This window comes from Pezoporus wallicus, unplaced genomic scaffold (genome assembly GCF_028554395.1).
Source record: "Pezoporus wallicus isolate ANWC-B61680 ecotype Strahan unplaced genomic scaffold, APGP_CSIRO_Pwel_v1 contig_10769, whole genome shotgun sequence".
Classification (NCBI taxonomy): Eukaryota; Metazoa; Chordata; class Aves; order Psittaciformes; family Psittacidae; genus Pezoporus; species Pezoporus wallicus.
The window spans coordinates 822,872-845,148 of NW_026635715.1; the positions used below are offsets into that span (position 1 = coordinate 822,872).

The 22,277-nt window shown below is 51.5% G+C and overlaps 1 protein-coding gene and 1 long non-coding RNA gene across 8 annotated transcripts in view; one reads left to right on the forward strand and one right to left on the reverse strand.

Moving 5' to 3' along the window:
* Positions 1-14,739, reverse strand: part of PUM1 (pumilio RNA binding family member 1) — a 62,178-nt gene extending 47,439 nt beyond the window's left edge. For all 7 annotated transcript variants that reach the window (XM_057397872.1, XM_057397867.1, XM_057397871.1 and 4 more), the window contains exons 1-2: positions 14,596-14,739; positions 10,280-10,653 (exon numbers count right to left, since the gene is read on the reverse strand). In XM_057397872.1, the coding sequence (XP_057253855.1) occupies positions 10,280-10,642 (363 nt within the window). In that variant the 5' untranslated portion in view covers positions 10,643-10,653; positions 14,596-14,739. The remainder of the gene's footprint in view (positions 1-10,279; positions 10,654-14,595) is intronic.
* A 5,604-nt stretch (positions 14,740-20,343) lies between these two features.
* Positions 20,344-21,733, forward strand: LOC130593048 (uncharacterized). The gene is made up of 2 exons (XR_008970741.1): positions 20,344-20,446; positions 21,398-21,733. It is a non-coding gene; the product is annotated as an uncharacterized LOC130593048 (long non-coding RNA).
* The last annotated feature ends 544 nt before the right edge of the window (positions 21,734-22,277 follow it).

Consider the following 22,277-nt stretch of genomic DNA (forward strand, 5'->3'; position numbering starts at 1 on the left):
AATGCAAAGATTAATGTTGAACAGTAAAGATTTCAGGGGAGTGAGTCAAAGCGTAAGCAAGAAGGTCAGCATCCTTTCAGGTGAGAAATCACAAAGGCTCTTGTATAAACCAGGTAGACTTCTAGTCAGGTTACATTGATATGAAAGGGAAAAAACCCAACTCCGGACCTGAGGACAAAGCAGAGACATTCAACCACATGCCAGGACCCAGCCCAAGCTATTGCCCTCCTCAGATAGCACCCCTGTATCAAGGCAGTGCTTACTACACCATACACACACACACAGAGCAATACTACACACCTCCTACTCAAGGCTTACACAATCCCTGCAACCCAACAGATCTGATGCACCTCTCTGCTAGAGCAGGGGGGATAGTTTATAGAACATTAGGTATGAATCATCCACAGCCTCTGGTCATTGCAGCCCCTCACAGGCTCTTCATGGGGGATGATGACCTGTACCCAGGGTTTAGTTGTGCCAACACTGGACTCATGGCATGAAGGAGGCCCGAAACACCCACTGGTGGGTTTATAGGACAAAACCCCCCCAGACTGGTTTAGGTAACTGATTACTACAGGGGTGACAGAGAGACCAAGATAAGAAGAGTAATAAAGGGCAAAAAGGAGGATAAAGATGAAAGCAAACTGCACTCCAGCTGTATAACTGCACACCTAACAGCACTGGTATTTCCACTCCTCTCCTCAGAGTCTGAGGGAAGCTGTCCTTAAACATGCCTTTGATGGCAAATTGCCATCCTGACCTCCCTGTTACACAACATACAGTAGAAATGAGCTGCATCCATCTTCCCAAATACACTTTACCCAGTCACTATCAAAAGCAGACAAAAAATAACACAGAATCATAGAATCCCAGCCTGGTTTGTGTTGGAAAGGTCCTTAAAGCTCATCTACTTCTAACCCCCTGCCACGGGCAGGAACACCTTCCACTAGAGCAGCTTGCTCCAAGCCCCTGTGTCCAACCTGGCCTTGAACACTGCCAGGGATGGGGCAGCCACAGCTTCTCTGGGCACCCTGTGCCAGCACCTCAGCACCTTCACAGGGAGGAGCTTCTGCCTGAGATCTGAATTACCCATGAGAGATGGTGAGAGTTGAGGCAACAACTTACACACACCAATTACACCCCTTCAACAAGCCACCCTTTGGGGGCTGATGTCCCCAGTGCCCAAAAGCTGTAACAGAGCAAAGGAGGAGCAGGGAAGCTTGTGACAGCCCCCATGTGCCCCCCAGGAAGCAGCAACGAATCTGAGCACCCGATGGGACACGTGGCACTACAAAGTCCAGTTCATTTTAACCCAGGCACCAAGAGGGCCCACGGGGCTGAATGGCACTTGTCAAAAGGAATCCTGCAGTCAGGTACATTAACAGCAGCCAGGGCCTCAAACTGTCCTTACAATTACTAAACAGGGTTGTGAAGGACCTAACATGAGAGCAACAGTACATTTACCTTTCTTCTGGAATAATCCAAGGGGCTTTTCCCACTTGACAGCTCCCAGCAAAGCAGCTGAATTGTAATTTTAAGTAAATATTAATGTCAACAATCAGGTTAATACTGCACCTTATATTAAGCAAATATGGTTGCTAATATGACCTTTATCTATAACTGCACAGTGCAATACCATAGCACATTTTGAGGTCTTTTGGGGATCACACACCAGCCTTGTGCACCGAGGCCTCCTCCCTGATGTAGGATTGATATAAACCTACACCGACACACAGCAAAGCTATTGCAAAGCAGCCTTCACTCTTCATCACAAGGGATCTTCTCTTCCTCTTTATGCCAAGTGATGTTTCCCAGTAAGAGAAAGGACAGGTGGACGTAAACAGAGCAAAACCCCAGCCAAATACACAGGAATAAACCCGAACAGACAGACCAGAAAGTGCTCTGGAGCACAAGCAGCTGAGGAAGAACCAGCTAAGAAATCCTCCAGCTGATGATGGGAAGGAAATGTCTTGACAAGTGCAGCAGGAAGCCTGAGGCTTTCTATTTTCTTTCTTGATGTTGAACAACATTAAACAGATCCAGCATCTGCATGTATTAGTGGTAACAGTGACTGAAGAGGGTTTAACCTATTGCTGTGAAGCCGATTATATTAAAGAGGGCAAGCAAAGCAAACCAGAGGATGCTTCTGGAAGCCCTGGCTCTCCAGTGTCCTTGCTTCCCCTCTCCCTACTGCCTCACAAGGGCTGCCCCTCTCCTCCCCCAGCACTTCCTTATGCCAGGATCTATCCAGCCCCACTCTCCCTTCCGTTGGAGCGCTTATCCTTCCTCTCTCCCAGTTCCACTTCTGACCAGGAGGCAAAACCTCCAGGACAGCATCTACTACACCCAAGGCAGGCCGGGCACCGCAAAGACAGGATTTGGGGAAGTTGGAACATGTAGATGGCTGCTTTCAAGGCTTCTTTGATCTACAGTGAATTACAGGGCAGACTGCAGGCTGCCACCCTGCCAGCCAAGCAAACCAACTCCAGGTATCCCACAGATCCTACTAGAAGGAATTCTGAGCACCCTGAACTTATCTGCCATCCCAGCAAACAAAAGGGCCAGGTGCTGGGAGCACAAAGCCATGAAAGGGCTCCTTTCTTGGGCTTCACTGATGCTGGACATGCTCCTGAAGCCCTCCCATTATCTGAGCTCTGCAAGAGTTATGGGACCACCTCCGTGTCCTACAGAGTAATGAGGGAAATGCTGTTACTGTGACACTTTTGGGGACAGATCAAACTGTCACGATATCTCAGAATAGCATTTGCTTGTTTCTGTGAGAAGAGATAAGAGATTCCATCCCCCTGCCACAGGCAGGGACACCTTCCACTAGAGCAGCTTGCTCCAAGCCCCTGTGTCCAACCTGGCCTTGAACACTGCCAGGGATGGGGCAGCCACAGCTTCTCTGGGCACCCTGTGCCAGCGCCTCAGCACCCCCTCACAGGGAAGAGCTTCTGCCTAAGAGCTCATCTCAGTCTCCCCTCTGGCAGGTTAAAGCCATTGCCCTTGGCCTGTCCATAGCCCCTCTCCAGGTTTCCTGCCGCCCCTTTAGGCACTGGAGCTGCTCTAAGGTCTCCCCTTAAGGAGCCTTCTCTTCTCCAGGCTGAAGGAGTAAAACATTCCTCAACAGAAGTCACCATTACTGCACCAGAAATCCAGGTGTAGTCATGTACTGATCCAGGAAGAAGAAGAAACATCAAGAACATTCAGGCCGCTGAGGCTCCTTAGAATGGAGGGGAGAAAAAAATTATATACATATATATACATGTATATAGTTGGTTGAACACCCTAAATATTTAGTGGCACTTGACTGAGGTACTCCCAAGTTTGAAGCTTTCTCAATTAACTACAGGTTTCCAAACTGGAGAAGGAAACAAATGCCTCCTACTCAGCCGCGGGAGCTGCCGGCGCCTGTCTGCTCTGAAGGGCTCACAGCTACTTGGTTAACACACATCTGAAAACACATACAAACACACAGATATAGCATCTAGGAGAGGAAAATAGTATTTACCGAGTGAAAACAAGCACCACATACTGTCAACAACAGGCTCACCACCACCGACTAGACCAGGGTTCAGATACTTTGTTCCATTGACTGACGACAGCACTGTTTCTAGCCTTCTCCCATAACAATGGTGGGCAAAGGAAGAATGTAAAAGTACAAGTAGTAGATGGGATGAGGTGGTTTTACTATTTTTGTAGTAGAAGATTCACCATTAGAATTGCTACTCCCATTAGCATTGCAAGCAAAAAGCTATTGAACTTACCCCTGGCTCATGATGGCTGTGGCGTCTGGCCAAGGTGATGAGTGATGCAGGGTACAGGAATCAACCCAAGGAAGCCTCTCACATTGATTATGGGATTCCTCAGGTTCTATTCACAGAGGGAATGGCTTCAGAGAAGCTGTGGCTGCCCCATCCCTGGCAGTGTTCAAGGCCAGGCTGGACACAGGGGCTTGGAGCAAGCTGCTCTAGTGGAAGGGGTCCCTGCCCATGGCAGGGCTTGGAGCTGGAGGAGCTTTAAGGTCCCATCCAACCCAAACCACTCTGTGTATCTATGATACATGAATGTGGAATTTAGGTACCCCCGAGATGTCTCAGGCACATACTGGGGTGCAAAATTCCGGAATATCAGATTATGGAAGCAGCAACCTTACTTTTGTCCTGCTGGAGCTGGTAATACCTTGGGAAAGCCACTTTCTGCTTCCCAGGTGCATGTCTGGATCAAGTTTTTGTGCAAGCACTCAGGGCTACACTAAGATCTGACTGGCCTGACCATAGGGAGGGCTTTTCCTTTCACTCCCCCCCCTACTCTGATCTACCAAGGTTTAAATTCAGAGGGACAAAGGTGTAAGGAAGGGAAAGGCCGCATCTCATTCACCACCTGTCACAGGAGAATGGAAGTGGCCCCAGGCTACGCTGGCAATGGTGCAAAGGGCTCATTTGAGGGTTTGATAATAGTCAAGTGTCACCCAGTACAGAATCAAGGTCTGAAGCTCAACTTGTGTACAGGGCAAGTAACATGGGCAGATGCTCCCAAGAGAATCAACTGCCCTAGAACAGAAGTTACCCTTAAAGGAAGAGGAGAAATGTGATAGCTGAGAGGAGATCACTTGGCAGAGGGAGAGCAGCATCTCATGACATTGGCACACAAAAGCAGCTCATCACAGAGCAGAGATCATCAGTCAGAGAAGACAATTCGAAAGCGTCTCAGCAAACACATCAAAGCAAGTTCTCCAATACAGGCACCACCGAATTCAGCGCTCTGGAACAGCTCCTTAAGGAGATTTCCATCAGCAGCTGAGATCAACTGGGCCAGATTTGAGGACAAGGTTACCCTGGATGCAGTGTGCCTTCACCTATTTACAAAGACACTCTTTTTATCACAACCTGTCCTGCCGAAGCACAAAGAAGTCAACACCAATGCAGTAAAACATGGAAGAGCTGAAAAGGGAAAAGCAAAGTTGGAGAGAGGAAAGGAAGATAACAGGCAGGAGCTGTGGTCTCATGAAGCTCTATTCAAAACACACCTGGGCACAAGGTATAAACCGAAGCGCTTGAATTCTTCTTGAAGCACTGAAATCTCTAAATTCAACAGTGTGAAAATAGCTTTGCTCTTCCCGAGCAAGAACCCAGAGGGGAACCAGAGCTCAAAGCCAGGCTGGACGGGGCTTGGAGCAAGCTGCTCTAGTGGAAGGAGTCCCTGCCCGTGGCAGGGGGCTGGAACTGGATGAGCTTTAAGGCTCCTTCCAACCCAAACCGTTCTGTGATTCCATGATTCTCATCCTATGACACACCACAGACACATCCCAGAGCCAGCACACCAGGGCACTTGTGCAATCCCAACTAGAGCCAGGTAACTTCCCACTGCCTGTCAGAGACAGGGAAACCCATGGATACCCAGGAAGCAAGTTCTTACAGTACCCTTCTGAAGATTTCAGGTTGGTTTTTCTCCCCTGTATTATTCGAAGGATTTTCCAATACCCAACCTTAAATATCCAACTTCACTCATGCTCCTTCTAGCTCAGGAAGGATTTTCAAAGGGCAATATAAAGCAAAAGACCAAATGAAATATTCCAATTCCCCTTCCCCAAGACACCCCCTTTACTATGGGGAAATCTCTGTGAAACAGATCAGCCAAATGAGACATTTCATTCAGGAGAGTTATGTTGTAAATCATCTGCGTATAGATTTAGCACAGCCCTGTCAGCGTCAGCATTAAGAAAAGCCCTAAGACTGTGAGAGCAGGAAGTATCCATGAGAACTCTAGACATCTAATGAAACACACCTCAGAAAGCTGCCTTCCAGAGCCCCATGTGCTAACACACGGTGTACATGAAGGACTCTGCCTTCAACTCCAGGAGACACCAAGCCAGGTTATCTGGACCCCAGCAGCCCTCACACACCAAATGATTTCCAGGGGCAGATCAGTAAGTCTCTGTCCTGAAGAGTCAACTGTCACTCAAACAGGACAGGACAAGGGGTGATGGGTTTAAACTTAAACAGGGGAAGTTCAGGTTAGATCCCAGGAAGTTCTTCCCTGTGAGGGTGCTGAGGCGCTGGCACAGGGTGCCCAGAGAAGCTGTGGCTGCCCCATCCCTGGCAGTGTTCAACACCACGCTGGACAGATCCCTGGTGACACGGTGTTCTGCTGACAGACACAGTACACCACAAAGTGACCACACACTAGCTGTATAATATGCAGAGTTTATTAAACAAGCATGCAAAAGCCAATAAGCACACTAAAGCAAGCACACTAATGTGAATTAGGTAAACATCTCTCTCTATATAGTGAGTAAGTACAATGAAGCAAATCAGAGATACAGGTATATAAGCAAAGTACCGAAGAAAGTCAGCAATGCATTCAATCATTACTGTATAGAGAGAACAGAGTTTAAGAAGAAATACATCACCAGCTACCACAGAATGGTCCTCCAGGCCCACACTTCCAGCTGGGAAGCCCCATTGCAGCCAATGCCAGGAGGCTCAGGTAACTGGGAAAGCTCCTATGCACTGCCTCCACCCGTAGGTGAGGCTTCTGCCATGGCCACAAGAGGGTTCTGCTTTTATACCCTTATCAAAACAACCGCCTTTGTGCCAGATCTCTGTTTGCTCGTGGGCCCGTGCAGTTTCTCATCATCTCACTGTTGTCCACTTCTGAGAGTGCTGGGCAGGCACTCCAATGCAGCCACGTATAAAGGTCATAGAACAGCTGCACACCTATGTTTTCCTGCCTCTTTCCGACACTCACCATGAACACAAACATATATACGCTGCCTACGCTGTGGCAAACAGCATCCTTTGTTCTGCCTTTCAGCCATGAGAGGGAATCACCTCTCACCTAGGTTCCCATCCATTATACATGCTCTAGGATAAAGCATCCCTGCCCATGGCAGGGGGTTGGAACTGGATAATCTTAAGGTGCTTTCCAACTCTATTCTATGATTCTGTGTTTCACTTTCAAGCACAAACACCAGGGCTCCTCCTCTCTTAGCCTCCAGGTTCTTTTTAGAGGCCCTTGCCATGACTTTAAGGCAGTCACAGGGCCTGCCAACAGGCACTAACACAGTCAAACATCAAATCCAGACGCTTCCACAGCGGCATTGTTTGAGTAGCTGTGCTCTAGACAGGCCAGGAGATTTACCTCCTGTCTCCACTTGAATTCAAGTTCCCAGTTAAGAAGTTCCATGGTCACACTGCCTTAAGGCAAAACTGAGCATAAACCCCAGTCCCAGCCCTGCTGCTCTCACTAATCTTCACCAACTACATGTGAAAAATTCCCCACATTCAACAAGATGATCCCTGTGGAGTTCCATTGTCTCCAATTACTAAACATGTTCTCAGAGCAAGCAAATGCCTAAAATCATTTGCTTCTACTAAACAGCTCCCATACTACCCTTGGAGCAATCCAGACAGTCTGAGCACAGCCACTCGCTGCAATTCAGAAGGGACCACACCACAGAGACGTTCCCTTCGCTCCAATTCAAGCACATACATGCCTCCACCAGCCCTGTCCCAGCAATCCCAGCCAACTTCCCTAAACCCCTGCTCAGTGTTGGTAACTTCTCCCAGCTCAACATCTTGACCAGCTTTTTCTCCCCCCTCAGGAGCCACAGATGGCTGTTTGGATTTGGAAAGACATACGTACGCTTTCATAGAATCACAGAACCATGGAATGGTTTGTATTGGAAGGGTCCTTAAAGCTCATCCAGTTCCAACCCCCTGCCACAGGCAGGGACCCCTTCCACTAGAGCAGCTTGCTCCAGGCCCCTGTGTCCAACCTGGCCTTGAACACTGCCAGGGATGGGGCAGCCACAGCTTCTCTGGGCACCCTGTGCCAGCGCCTCAGCACCCTCACAGGGAACAGCTTCTGCCTAAGAGCTCATCTCAGTCTCCCCTCGGGCAGGTTAAAGCCATTCCCCTTGGCCTGTCCCTGCAGGCCCTTGTCCAAAGCCCCTCTCCAGGCTTCCTGGAGTCCCTGCCCCTTTAGACACTGGAGCTGCTCTAAGGTCTCCCCTTAAGGAGCCTTCTCTTCTCCAGGCTGAACCAGCCTGGCTCTCTCAGCCTGTCTATAGGAGTTTTGTTTAGGAGCTCAGAGATTTCAGTCGGGAAAAAAAAACTCAGATTCCACCATTACTTCAGTATCTGCAAGAACAAAGAGGAATTTATAATGCATGCTATTTGTGTGGATACCTAAAGACGCAGAGTGACAGCAGCATCTTCAATTGCTGACTTTTATATTGAAACTTGCCCCCCCTCACCTTCTGGTAAAGGGAAAATAGAAAAAGAATGAGCATTTTTCTGCTGTTCACAACAAGAGGATACAATCTACTTCCTTGGGAGCAGAGAAACTTCAGTTTCTTAAGTCATCCCTATTACAGCCACTCACAGCTCCATCCTCAGAGCAGCTGCTCCAAGTACCAACAAATGAGAACAGCCAGCACAATGAGAAATGAAATCAAGGACACAGTAAATAAGTTCTGACTCACAGCACTTGTAGCTATATAGTAACACATGATGAAATACTATCATTTGGTAAAACTCACTGGAGCATTATCACCAGAGAGATGCCTGTCTACATCTATAACGAAGAAGAAACTGGGATTCAACAACTAAAGCAGCCCTCTATCTTTAATTACAACTCCCAAGCTCCAGGCAGACATTAACCTGTATTACCCTATAATTAGTTTTTTCTGACTTCCCATTATCTTCTAGCTCCTGAGTTTCTGAACCAGTCTTCAAGGCAACAAGGGCCCTCACTGCATTATCTTTGCATGTCTAAAATCAAGAGTACAGCAATGGAAGTCTATCCATCAGACATCAAGACCAAACAGACATCCACAATGATTTCCCACCTCTTGGCTTTAAACTAAACACCAGGGCTGAGTGACAAAGACCTTAGGTACAGGCAATGTGCAAACCACCAGGAAGCAAAACAAACAAGGTCCTACTGTTAACTGTATTTATTTTGAGCTTCAGATCACAAAACACATGGGGGAAAACCAGAAAGTACCACATTTACATTTCCTCCATCATTCTTTCTTGCAGTAACTTTTACATTTAGTGACTGAAAACTTGGCCAGTTAACAGGAAAATTACACCTCCTCACTTTAAAGGAAATAACTGCATTGAAATAACTTCATTAAATCCTTTGTTTCCACATGAGGGAATAAGAACAATATTCTTCTGACTGCTTAGCTCATATTGCAGGATTTCATATGCTTTTTCTTCCAGACAAAAATGAACCTGGATTTCCTTCTTTGTTGATGCACACACCAACACCATCGAGGTTGCAAAACTCTCTGCAACATTTGCTTTTCAAAGGTCTGGATGGCAACACTTCCCCCTAGGCAGTGCAACAAAGGAGCGAGTGCCTGTTCCCTTCTACTTGAAATACTAGAGGCAGGAGATACTCATGTGCAGGTTGCAGAAGCTTTGTGTCTGCTGCTCTCCTGCTTGTGGGAATGATTCCGTGTGAAAAGTGTGCTTCCACTTAAGTTGTGCTCCTTTAGAAGAGGGAGCACATCTCCTTTGAGGAGTTACTCACAGGTCACAGACAGAAAGCCAGAGTGAGTCATGCAGTCATTTAACTCACAGCACATCTGACAATGCAACTGCTAAGCAGACTTCTAGTAAACACTACTACAGAGGCACAGGCCAGCCCACTACCCCTTTAAAAACATTTAGTTGCTGTAAGAAGGTAGCTGTGTGCCTAAAAGCTGTTTCCTGACACTCCTAAGGCAGTTCTCAGTTCAGCTAAGCACATGAATAGCACCTTCCCCTCCCAATTATAGTAAGAAAAACCCAAACCCAAAACAAACAAGCAAAGAAACCCAGGAAAACACATTACCAGTGACTTCCAGAGCTGTGCTTTTCAATATTGGGAATGGTAAAAGCCCAACCTCCATGCATTGGCAGTTTTGTAATGCCATTACATAAGAATTATTTAACTACAGCAACAGATTTGAACAGCAGCAGCAGGCACTGCTACACTGGTTCACACATTGGAAAAAAAAACCAAATCAATAAAGGGAATGAGAAACTTTGCAAACATGCATTTGACTGTCACAGAGCGGTTTGGGCTTTCAACACCCTGCAAAGCCAAAATATTTCAGCTTATAGCTAACCAAGGCACCACAACCCTGGAAAGAGAAAACAAAAAAGCACAACTGTTGCCCATTCCAACCACCCAACAACCAGCTTAAGCATCATTAAAAGCATCTATCACAAGCCCGATGCATTCACAGGTTGAGTTTGGAAACAGGGAACTTGGTTTTTACCTGATGTTCTGCATGAATGTTATCCCCAGTAGGCCAGCGATGTTTGCTGTTATTATAGCCGCCTCCACCACTTCCTCCTCCCCCAAGCTGCTCACCATGCTGCCTCTGGAAGAAGTAATCCACCATGGCGTCGTCCTGGGAGCGACCAGCAACTCCAATTGATCCCGGAACAGGACTGGAGTGTGTCCCTGCTGCAAGGGCCTGATTTGCAGCTGGCTGTGGCTGAGCCTGGGACCCTGTTCCAGATGTCAGTACAACAGGCATGTTGGGATTAGCTGTATCTTGAGTGTGCTGCTTCAGGTGGGGGCTGAATGAGTCCTGCCACAGTACTGCTTTTCTCTTCAAAACACACGCAACGCTCATTCCACCAGCACCTATGGAAGGGGATGGATGGGGGGGGAGATGGAGGGAAAAGAGGGAAGGAAAAGATAACATGAAATCCTTACAGCTTCAGCTTTACAGCTTCAATCACACACCCAGCTCGTGACTGGCAGGGAAACATCACGACGCCAAACCCAACTCCTTGTAACATATTCTTTGCTCCATTAACCTAGCAACTAAAATATCACCTAACAATGCAAGCCAGCCAAAAAAAAAAACCCACGTTTTGTGTTCCAAAGCTTTATCAGCACACACAAGGTTTGTGTAAGGGGCCCATTATACTGAAATCAGAGTGTCAGTGTGTTCTATGGACACAACACCCACTGGAGTGCCATGGCTCCCTGGTGGAACACGAATCCCACCCTCAGAGCCTGCTGTGCTTGTTTCCATGCGACACTTCACAGGCCAGATCCTCAGTCAATACACGAGCCCCAATACCACCATGTGCTTGCTCAGTCATGCAAAATACCAAGGCATGCTTTTTAAATGCAAACTTAAACCCCTGGATTTCTACTTCTACAGTTACCCCAAACACAACACGCACCCTTCCTGCCCACTCAGCCGCTGGCTCGGGTCGTGAGACAGTAAAACACACTGGCCTGTTTGGTACAAGATTCCCTGGAGACAGAGCAGGTAACCTCCCAGTGCCCGGGATCCTGCAGAACCTTCCAGAGCAGCCAGCAGCGCCAGTCCCACTCGCAGCAGGGGAAAGCTGGACAAGTCACAGAAACCCTCAAACACCGAAACCACCCCAAATGCCTTGCATACAGCCCACATCATCTGTGTGCAGTAAGACAGGTGGGCACCCAGCACCTCCCTAATTCACCATCCTCCCAATATTCTGATGACATCCCAGCAGCACAAACCGTGGAAGTTTGTTATTGAAGATGTTATCAGCTGATCCTGAGAGCAATGAAGACATTGCACGTGTGAACAGAGAAGTGTTTTCATCTGTTATGTAACGCCCAGCCAGTGCAGAGCACACACAGAAACCAAACCTGGGTCTAAAGCCGTGCTGTAGTCAGAACTGGTCTAAGATCATCACTAGTTTATGGCTTGTTACCAAAACATAACCCCAAAGATCCCACACAGGAGTTACAAGGATGACACTGGGGCAGGGGGTGTTCTGTACAACACAACACGTTACCGTTGTACCTTGGTGGCTGCTAACCCTGGCCCTGATCCCAATGGCCTGAAAGGCGCCCGTGTTTGCTCTCTGCTCATCAGAGTCGTTTTGAACAACACTCAACTACTACAGGCAACTTCCAAGAACAATCTTCTAACAGTGGAGAAAGAAAGTCGACACCAAAAAGAAACAACAATCTTGGCTCAAACTTTGTCAGGTTTGCCCCACACACTGAGAAGGGTGTTAACAGTCACAAGAAAACAACTCTAAGAACTGCAGAGATGAGATTTAACTGCCCCTACACACAGCTTCCACAGCCACACACACAACTCCAGGAGGTTTCTTATACAAAGACCCTCACAACTTAAATACCAGCAGCATTCAACAGAACTAACTCCTCCTGTCTTTCCCAACCACTTCATAAACCACTGTGACAACACCTGATATTACTAAACCCTGTTTTTAAGAACACAATACTCAAATTTAATGGCATTTTCCCCTTAGTTTCCCTTTAATAATCATTATCAAAACCCTTCGGTACCACAAAATGAAGGAATAAAGCACCTCCATGCCATAAGAGAAACTCCAAGTAAGTAATTAGTGGGAAGAAATTCACATATCACCCGGTTGGGGCGTGTATGAACTGCTGACAATGAAACCTGAGCAGCCTCTGTGTGAAGAGGTTGCAAGCTCTCTCTGGGCAGTCTTTAAAAACCATAGGAAGATACTATGAATCCGCAAGGAGTTTCACTGTGCCAAGGCCCCTTTTCCAGGGGGAATACCACAGCAAACAAAGTTGTGCGAGGCAGGCAGCACAACCACAACCTTGTTTTCCTCCCAAAGAACCTCCTGCTCACCAGCACAAAGTGGTTTCTGCTTTCATTTATAGGCAGATCGGTAATAACTGTGTTACTATAAAGACTGGAGGGGGGGGAGACTGTCGCAAGGCTCATGGAGGCACCGTGCAGCTCCGCACCAGTGCCTCCTGCTCCCAGACACTTCCTCTTTCGTCTGATCCAGACAAGGCAGCTCCAAAGGCGAGAGGAAAACTTGGCACAGGCGACATTTTGAAAGGGAGCGAAGGGGAAAGGAGCTTTGGGGGTAGTTCAAGTTTGGTTCCAAGCCGGGTTTTTATAGAAATGCCATGGTAAATGCAGCGGACAGCTGAATCCTGTCATTCAAAGCACACAGAGCATCACAAGCATGTACAGTCACCTACACAACACGCAGTCATTCGCTAACCAGCAGCTCCTAATGGCTCCGAGGAGCCTTTCCAGTCCCAAACTCTTCCTCAAAACACAGAATAAACTTTTCCAACCTAAACCAGCTGCTGGGAGGTTTTGGATTTCCAAACAAAGGTTTCCACCCCCCTACCAAGCGTCCAGGGCTGTGATTTTCCTTTTCCCTCGATAAAAACACAGCATGTAAATAAAGCACTCTGTGTTATTACAGGCGAAATACTTTAGCTTATGGGACGTTCCACAAGCAACAAAAACTCTGAAGCTATCTCCAAGCAAGTCTGAAGCATGGCCTTGACTAATGCAGCTTTAATCCACGCAGAGCACAGCTCCATGCTCAGCTCTTCCCTGCTCCTGTTCAATATCCCTCTGAAAATAAGGCAATATCCCCAAATCAAGCCAGCGCAAGAGGCATGTTTCCAAAAGTTCAATCCGAACGAGAAGGGAGCTTGGGGCTGGGTGGGTTATTTGGGAAAGTTGGGCTGGATGGGAAAGCAGAGCCATTGTTCCGGCGCTGTGTGGGCCTAGGAGAGAACTTTGAGCGTTAAACCTTGTGTTTTCCTTCCAAGGCTGGGGACACGCTGCAGGACACTGGTCACACAGTCACCGACGGAGGTGCTTGAAAGCACCATGAAACCCTTGGGTGATAAATGCTCCCCCCCCCAAACACCCCCCCGTACCCCACCTCCCTCAGTCTTAATAAAGGAAATTCCTTACTCATGATCTGCCTAATAAAATCTCTGCTGAGAACAAAGTTATTAAACACTGACTACAAATATATATAGATATGTATATAAAGCCCAGATTGTTTCTCAGGCTGGGGCAAGAGACAGACTCTTAAAATTACAAGCCTGCAATTAAAAAGAGCCAAACGCTGTTATTACGTGAAAACGAGATAAAAACAAGGGGAAGGGATAAAAAAAAACCCACACAAACACAACCACCCCCCACCCCCCCCGGGTCACCAGCACACCCAAAGTATTGTCTGCATCCTCCTCACCCCCTCTTCTCAAGGCACCGTCCGTCGCCCCCACCCCGGGGACACCGACCCTCGGAGACACCCCCCCCCCCATTAAGGCCGGGGAGGGGAGAACCCACCGCACCCCCCCACCCCAGCGGGCCGGGCCTCCGGGTAACAAAGCCCCGGCCTTTCCCGGAGAGCCGAGCCCGGCGCCCCCCGGCAGAAAGGGGGAGCCCCACGGAGGGCCAGGCCCCGGGGGTGGACGCAGGCGGGGGGCGCCGGGATGGGCCTGTGGTTCTCCCCCCACACACACACAACAACACCCCGGTCCCTGCCGAGCGGGGAGCGGTCGGGAGAAGCGGTCGGGAGAAGCGCTCGGGAGGCAGGGCCCCGCCGCGGCCCCCTTTCCCGGTAACAATAGGGGCCAGGCCCCGGCCCCCCGAGCGCCGACAAGGAGCCGGGCGGGAGCGCCAGACACAGCGCCCCGCCGCCGCTCGCCTTCGGGGCGGCCTGGCGCCGCTCCGCCTCCTCCCCACACCAATATGGCCCCACCGGCGGCTCCGCTGGGGTGCGCGGCGCGGCGGGGGCCCGGTCCGGTGCCGATACTCACGGGCGGAGCGGTAGGATGAAGACGGATCTCGGCCCCCCCCAGGCCGCTCGCCGCCTGCCTCTCCCCCTGCCTTTCACTCCGACAACATGGCGGCCCGGCGGGGACGGGCGCCGCGCTGCACGCCGGGAAGGCGAGGCCGCTCCAAGCGATGCCGGCGCGGCCCGGCCCGGCCCGGCCCTGCCCGCCGGCCCCGGCCCCTTCACACACACCCGGCCCCGGGCCCTCAGCGCCGGGGCAGGCGCCTTCTTCCTCCGCCGCCCTTCACCCGCGCAGGTTGGGGCTCAGCGGTTCCGCTTCACCACCGTGGCCCCGGTGCGGTCTTAGGGCTCTAGGCCGCCCCTAGCTCCGCGCTGTCGAGCCCATGGGGCTGCGGTGGAGCCCCCTCCTTTATCCCGAGCACCCCGCAGCCCTAGGCGGGCGTTGCTTGGAGGTCAGGCAGCGTCCAGCGCCCTGCCCCACACAGCAGCACCCACCCGGGTGCCCGCCATGCAGAGCCGCCACAGAGGCGCAAAGAGCGGGTCGCGGTCACCCCACGCCTTTCCCAGCGCAGCACCAGCAACCAAGCACGATTCTGGGGGTGTTCCCCCCACCCCAAACCCCTTCCACTCCCCTTCCCCACAAAGCCAGGGCTGTAAGGAAACTACAGACCCCAGCGTGCGCTGCTCCGGGTCCAGCCTGGGCACTAAAACACAGCGCTGCACCCTGGGAGCGGTAGTTTGTGCCACAACACCTCCATGTTAAAGGGGCAGCTCGGTCGGCAGCATTGTGCAGCCTCCTCCATAGCGGTGCTGGGCTCCCGTGGGTTTTATTTGGGGGGGGGGGAACTTAACATGTGCGCTCGATGCTTACATGCGATGCTTCCTCTCCCCCTTGGCCAGGCGAGTGACCCACACATGGAGACAGGAGGAAGGTGCTGGTGCAGGGAAGCGCTCGGGACATGCCCGTGCATGCACACGGAGAAAACAAGCCCAGCGCGGCGGCTGCAGTGTTTCAAAGGGCTTCAGCTGCCAACGGGGTCCCACAAACCACACAGGACACGGCGAGAGGTTTCTCTTTATCCTGAGCTGCTGTGGGCAACGCCATCAGGTTGTGGTTTCAGGTGCAAGAAGTTACCTCGGTTTATCACAGTCGTTAAGCTCAAGCAGGGTCAGATCCAGCTGGGAGCTGGCTCTGTGGCTTGCATCCATCTTCTCCCCCAAAGGGTGATGGGTGTCTCTGTGTCCCTTCTAAGCACCCACAGCACCAAAGCTGCGTGGAAGCAGCCAACTCCGAACCCCTAAGGACACACAGCTCATGGCTGCAGCCTGGGGGGTGCTGAGCACACCAGGCCAGGTGTGATGGGGTCCTTCAGGATAAGGAGTTAGCTTATAGCGTGTACAGCACCCAAAGCTTGCTTCAGCCAGCGCTGGCGTGGCGTGTTTGACCTGGCAGAGCCTCCCTGTGATAAACTCTGCTGGGACCATGTTGTCCAAATGGGTGTGTGGCCCTTGGCATGGCCCCCCCCCATGCCCTGAGCACCCCACAATGGCTGCAGCATGGATCCTGTGCAACGAGTAGCTCCTGTTAGCGAGGCCTGGCTGCCTCCAGGCTCTTCAGCAGAATAGGAACATCAGCAGCTTCTCTTAGCGAGCATCCCTAGAGAAGACAAAGCTTACTCTGCTGCACTGCGCTTCCCTGCTCCAAGTAAATGGCCTCAGGGATGCAGTCAGCCCATCAGACGTGAGGCTGGATCAGTTCTCCACCTTCCAGCTGGTAGAGCCCTAAACCTGGCTCTGCCATGCCATGGTGGACCATGCCACAACCCCAAATCACCACCGGTGTGAGCAAAGCCAACCTCTTGGCATAGCAGACATGTGAATAGTGGAACTGTGTCGTCTTGGCACTGGAGCAGATCAATCTGCCCACACACCCTCCTCCTCCCTGAACATCCCAGGCTCCTACGTGGCATCAGTGTGGACTCCCGGGTGACAAACATTCCAGCTGTGAAGCATGAGAGGTCGGGAGCTGTTTCTCACACCGTGTCTTCACTTGCGGAGCCCAGGGGAAGACGGGCAGGTCCCTGCTTGCCTCTCCTGGCCACGTTTTAGAGTGTTGTGCTTGCAAACTGGCAACCTCAGCACCCCACCTTGCTGGTGGGGATTCCTGGTCCCCAACTATCATGCTGGTGGTAGCACAGGAGTCCCCAGGCAGTGCTGACCCTCTGCTGTGAGCCAGAGATAACAGCTACACCACAGCGGGTTGCAGCATGCACCCAGGCTGCTGCTGACACCAGAAACAGGGTTCCTGTTAATTACACCAGGGATAATTACATTTATACCGGTATAATAAGAGGGGGAGGGAAGGAGTCCTCCTGTGGTTGAAGTGTTAGTGGTTAAAACCCACGTATGCCAGTCAGTTTACTCAGGTTAGGAACAAAGAGGCAGGGAAATGGCACATGGGGACCTGCAGCCCTGTGGCTATGGGACTGAGCTGGAGTTTGGGTCTCAGCTCAGGATAAGCCTGATTCTTTCCTCCTCTTGGTTTGCAGCTGGTGCATCCTTTGGGGAGGATGCTCGGTACATAAGCCCATGCCTTTCCCCAGGTCCCAGCAATCAGAGGGTACATCACTCCCATCACTTTGGTTTTGCACCCATCCTCTTATTTTCAGAGCAGCGGGGGAAATGCTTCGAAACAAAACTGATGTGAACAATCACCCAAAACGGCCCCAGCCATGGTGAGTGTGGGCATTGCACCACAACCCACAGCCATGGTGAGGTCTGGGGGCTTCACTTTGAACCCCTTATCTCCTGGACCAAACTGGTCCCTCCTTACAGCCACTGTCCCCTGCCTGGCCAAGGCTGCGATGTCATTATAGAGTCTGAGCACCTCTCCCTGCTATCCTGTGAAGAATCCCTGTGTCACTGTAAACAGGAAGGGCAGGAAGAAAAACGAGTTGATTTTCTTCCATCCCAACCCAAGCGAAGAAATGGCTGAGGAGCAACAAAGGATTAATTTACCCTGTGCAGAAGCGCCGGCTCCCTCCCGCAGCCGAGGGACCCTGGCGAGTCACAGATGTTAAGGAGTAAAAAAGCCGCTTTCACAACCTCAGACAAAGGCACAGAGATGCTTTTCAGGGACTCGAGTTGATCCATAGATCTGGCTGCCTGGTCCTAGGTGTGCCGACATAAATACTGCTGGTTCCAAGGGAATGGGAGTAGGCACGGGAGCAAGGCCGGTAGGACGCGATGGGTGAATGGGGACAATGCTGTTTTCGTGCTTGGAGGGAAGCTTTTGGTTGTAAATTGATTAAAGAACACATCCCAGGCCTTATTTCCATCCTCTGTTGTATTTCCTTAGCAAGGATGAATTCTCCAGTGGCCCTGCCAGACAGGATGTGGTGGCAACCCCAAAGGACGCTGTCCTGAAATTGCATTGCCCAGCAGCAGACTGATGGCATGGCTGGAGGAACCCTGAAACGCCTTTGCTGGAGCAAAGCAGCATCATGCTCTGGTCCTGCAGCAGAGCCAGCTCTCAATCAGCTGCCTTTTAGCTCCAGAGCCTCAGAAAGGGCTCAAGGACGGGATGGAGCCACTGCGGGCAGCTGCCCGGGCAGGAGAAGCTCCATTTTGTTCCTGCAAGTGGGACATGTGCCAGATGTGTTACACCATTCCTGAGCTCCTGTCCCTGCCCTGTTGCCATGGGACTCCTGTGTTGTTCCTGGCACTGGTGCCTCTTGCTCTGGGTGGTTTGGTTGCATTGCCGGGGCAAGCTGGGAGCAGAGAGGCTCCACTCTCACCCTTTGCCCTTTCTTACTCAGCAAACCCTCCTTTAGCACTCTGGATTCAAGCAAAATCACTCAGGATATGAGAGAGAAGAAAGGCAAAAGCCTTTCAAGCGCCAGATCTGCTGCGGGCTCCTTCCAGCTTGTGCAGGAGGGGACATGGGGGTCTCACATCCCCATCTCCCTCATCCCTCTGCCCCAGGGCAGATCCAGCCCTAACTGGGCCATGGGTACCATGGGAAGAACCTCATCTACAAAGCAGTAATTAAAAGCTGGATCCCAACGTGTGTGCCTCAGGGGGCTCAGCTGAGGTTGTAGATGTAACGGTGTAGGCACAGGAGTGTGCAGTGGGGGTGATGCTCATCCATACATGATAACATGCTGGGGTGTTGTTTTAACTGGGAGCAAAACAGGAAGCACATCTTGAAGGTGCAGCGTGCAGATAGCTGTGCCCTGGGCAGGGCCCCAGGAGGCCACTGTGACAGCCCAGCAACAGCAACACGGCGTCACCAATGACAAGAGCAAAGTGGACAGCTCAAAGCCAAGAAATCAGATCTGGAGAAGCTGGAAGCAAAGGAGGAGTGAGGTTGGGGACTAGGAAGACCTTCTGGCTGACTGACCCCTTGCAAATCCACTGCTCATACCCTGATGAGGATTGCAGCCCTGTGACTCTGCAGTCTGTATGTTCCCAGTAACAATATACATTTTCCATTGCATATACATATTCCAATGAATAGCTCTGTGCAGGGGAAGGATCCGATGATCTTGAGGCTCTCCAGCCCTGTTTGCTCTGGAGATGTAAAGAGAAACCCAGAGCTTCCTTCCTGTCGATCTTCCAGTGCTGAGGAAGAGCTGGTGCAGTGCAAATGAGATACACAGAGCTGGTGGAAAGAGGTAGCTCCTCACAAAACGCAATCAGGCTAGAGGACTGCAAGAAGATGTCATGTGGACTGAGAAGGCAGCAAGCTTCCAAAGGGCTTACTCATGTAATTGCCTGTTGAGAAAATCCAGTGTTGATATACTTAGTGATAACAAACAAGCTGGAAAGCTTAATCAGCCTCTTGCTTCAGAGCTCTAATGATTAGAAGCTGGGATGAGATGTGGTGTGGGGGATCATCATAGAACCACAGAATGGTTTGTGTTGGAAGGGACCTTAAAGCTCATCCAGTTCCAACCCCTGCCACGGGCAGGGACCCCTTCCACTAGAGCAGCTTGCTCCAAGCCCCTGTGTCCAACCTGGCCTTGAACACTGCCAGGGATGGGGCAGCCACAGCTTCTCTGGGCACCCTGTGCCAGCGCCTCAGCACCCTCACAGGGAAGAGCTTCTGCCTAAGAGCTCATCTCAGTCTCCCCTCTGGCAGGTTAAAGCCATTCCCCTTGGCCTGTCCCTACAGGCCCTTGCCCAAAGCCCCTCTCCAGGGTTCCTGCAGCCCCTTCAGGCACTGGAGCTGCTCTCAGGTCTCCCCTTCAGGAGCCTTCTCTTCCCCAGCCTGACCCAGCCCAGCTCTCTCAGCCTGGCTCCAGAGCAGAGCTGCTCCAGCCCTCGCAGCATCTCCATGGCCTCCTCTGGCCTCGCTCCAACAGCTCCACGTCCCTCTTGTGCTGCTGCCCCAGAGCTGGATCAGGGCTGCAGGGGGGGATCTCCCCAGAGCTCAGCAGAGGGGTAGGATCCCCCCCCGATCTGCTGCTCACACTCTGCAGCCCAGCACATGGGGGGGTTCTGGGCTGAAGCACTCACTGAAGCTGGGTCATGGGGAGCTTCTCATTGACCAACACCCCACGTCCTTCTCCTCAGGCTGCCCCATCCATTCCCCAGCCTGTGGCTGTGCTGGGGATTGCCCTGACCCAGGGAAAGGACCTTGCACTTGGCCTCGTTGAACTCCATGATGTTCCCATGCTCCCACCTCTCCGGCCTGTCCAGGTCCCTCTGGATCCACCCCTTCCCTCCCGCGTGTGTTTTCTGCTTTTCTACTGTTCCAAATTCCAGCTTTTTCTCTTATTTTACTACCAGGGAGGAAATCACCCACCCGGGCAGCGAGGGAGAAGGTGGAATCTCACTGGGACACCAGAAAATGAAGCTCATGGTTACAGGTACAAGCTGGGTGCTAAAGAGCCCGCAGGAGCGAGTGGGAGCATTAAGAGGGAGGGGAAAAAAGGGGGCCAAAAGTAAAAAACCCACCAGATTTTAATCGATTCAAGTGCAGCAGGAAGGGAAATGCCCCAGAGCAGGACAGCATCAGCTGAAACCTTCCTTTGCCTTTCGTAGTTACAGAATAGAAAAGAAATCCTCGTTCACATTACAAATACAGTCCTGTATAAAAACAAGCCAACAGAAAAGGGGGGAATAAGGAAACCCAAAAGGTCACGGCACCAGTGCCTGGCTCCCCCCGAGCTCAGGAGGGAGGGCAGCTCCTCTGAATGAGTTAGGATGATTCCAGGCTTTTCCTTCTGCTTCCTGCTGGTTTGGAGAAGGGTTTTGAGCAGGAGGGTGACTGCTCCCATCCCACCCCATCGCATCCCGCATCCCAACCCACGGCAGGTCAGTGAGAGCATCCTTGGTCCTGGAGAGGAAAAGCAACCCCGGAGATGGTGTTGTCACCGGGGCTGGGCAGCGCTTGGGGCTGGGAATGTGTTTTGGGGATAGGGGGGAATCTGTTGCCTGAAAAACATTGTTTTCCTTGGAAAAACTAAGGGAAAGGGTGGAAAAATTATTGCCTGTAGAGTTTGCAGCTTGGCTGGAGGCGATGGAAGGGCTGGTGGGGGATGCAGCCAAATCCAGGGGGATTTGGGCCTGGGCAGCTTCGGCTGTTGGTGCTTCCCAGCTGCTTCTTGGGAAACACAAAAAATATCCCTAGATAACCCCTTGGAGGGGAGGACAAACCCCTGGGAGGCAGAATTCACCCCACCCCACCCCCTGCTGCTTACAGGTGCCAAGGGTGGGCTTGGAGCCAGGAGACACCACATCCCACCTCCGAGAAGCAAAGGAGAAGGAGGAGGTTGGGAGGAGCTGGGATGCTTCATGGACCTTCCTTTTCCTTCCAGCTTCCTCTGAGACTTCCCAGCTCCTCTCCATTCACAAAGCAATCGCTTCCCAATGGATCTCGACCATTCCCCTCTCCCACATCACCATTCCCCACACCCCGATGTCGCCCTCCTTCTGCTGCCAGACCTGATGGGGTGGATTAGCCCCTAAGATCCCACAGGGATGGAGGGACCGGGGTGGGTTGCGAGGCCCCAGGGTGCCCTGGGATGGGCAGAGCGCTGCTGAAGGCACGGTGTCGGCCGGGGGGGGGGGGGGGTGTCATGTTCAGCCACTGCTCAGGCACTTCAAATTAATACAAATTAACCAAACCCAGTAATTAAAAAGGAGAAAACCAACCCAAACATTCATGAGATGTGTTAAAACAGCCGGAAAGGGGCTGTGTCAAAGCAGCGTCAGTATTGCCAACTTTGACCCCCCCCAAAAGGTGGGAGGGATGGGGGGGTCTCGCAGGGGGATTCGGTGGGCTCTGTGTCCCCCCCATGTCCCCAGGCAGGGGGGGGAATTGAGGCAAGATGCTGACAGCTGGATCCAGCTCCTGATGGCAAAGGGGATCATCCCGGATTGAACCCCTCTGACACTGTTCCAAGCAGTCAGGGAGCTGGGAAATTCCTTCTGGGAGCAAAACCCCTGGGTTTGGGGGCCAGCCCGACTCCCAGACCTGGAATTTTGGGCCAAGTGTCCCAGCCCTGGAGAATGAAGGTGGTCCCTGTTCCCAAAGCACTGTTCATCCCCACCCCTGGTCCCAGTTTGCTCCAAAACAGCTGGGTTTTGCCCCAACCCTGCTCCGGCCCCCTCCTTCCTGGAACACCGGGAAGGGTGCTGCTGCTCCAAGGGAAAACCAGGCTGGGAGAAACAGAAGACGACGGTGTCCAGTGGGTG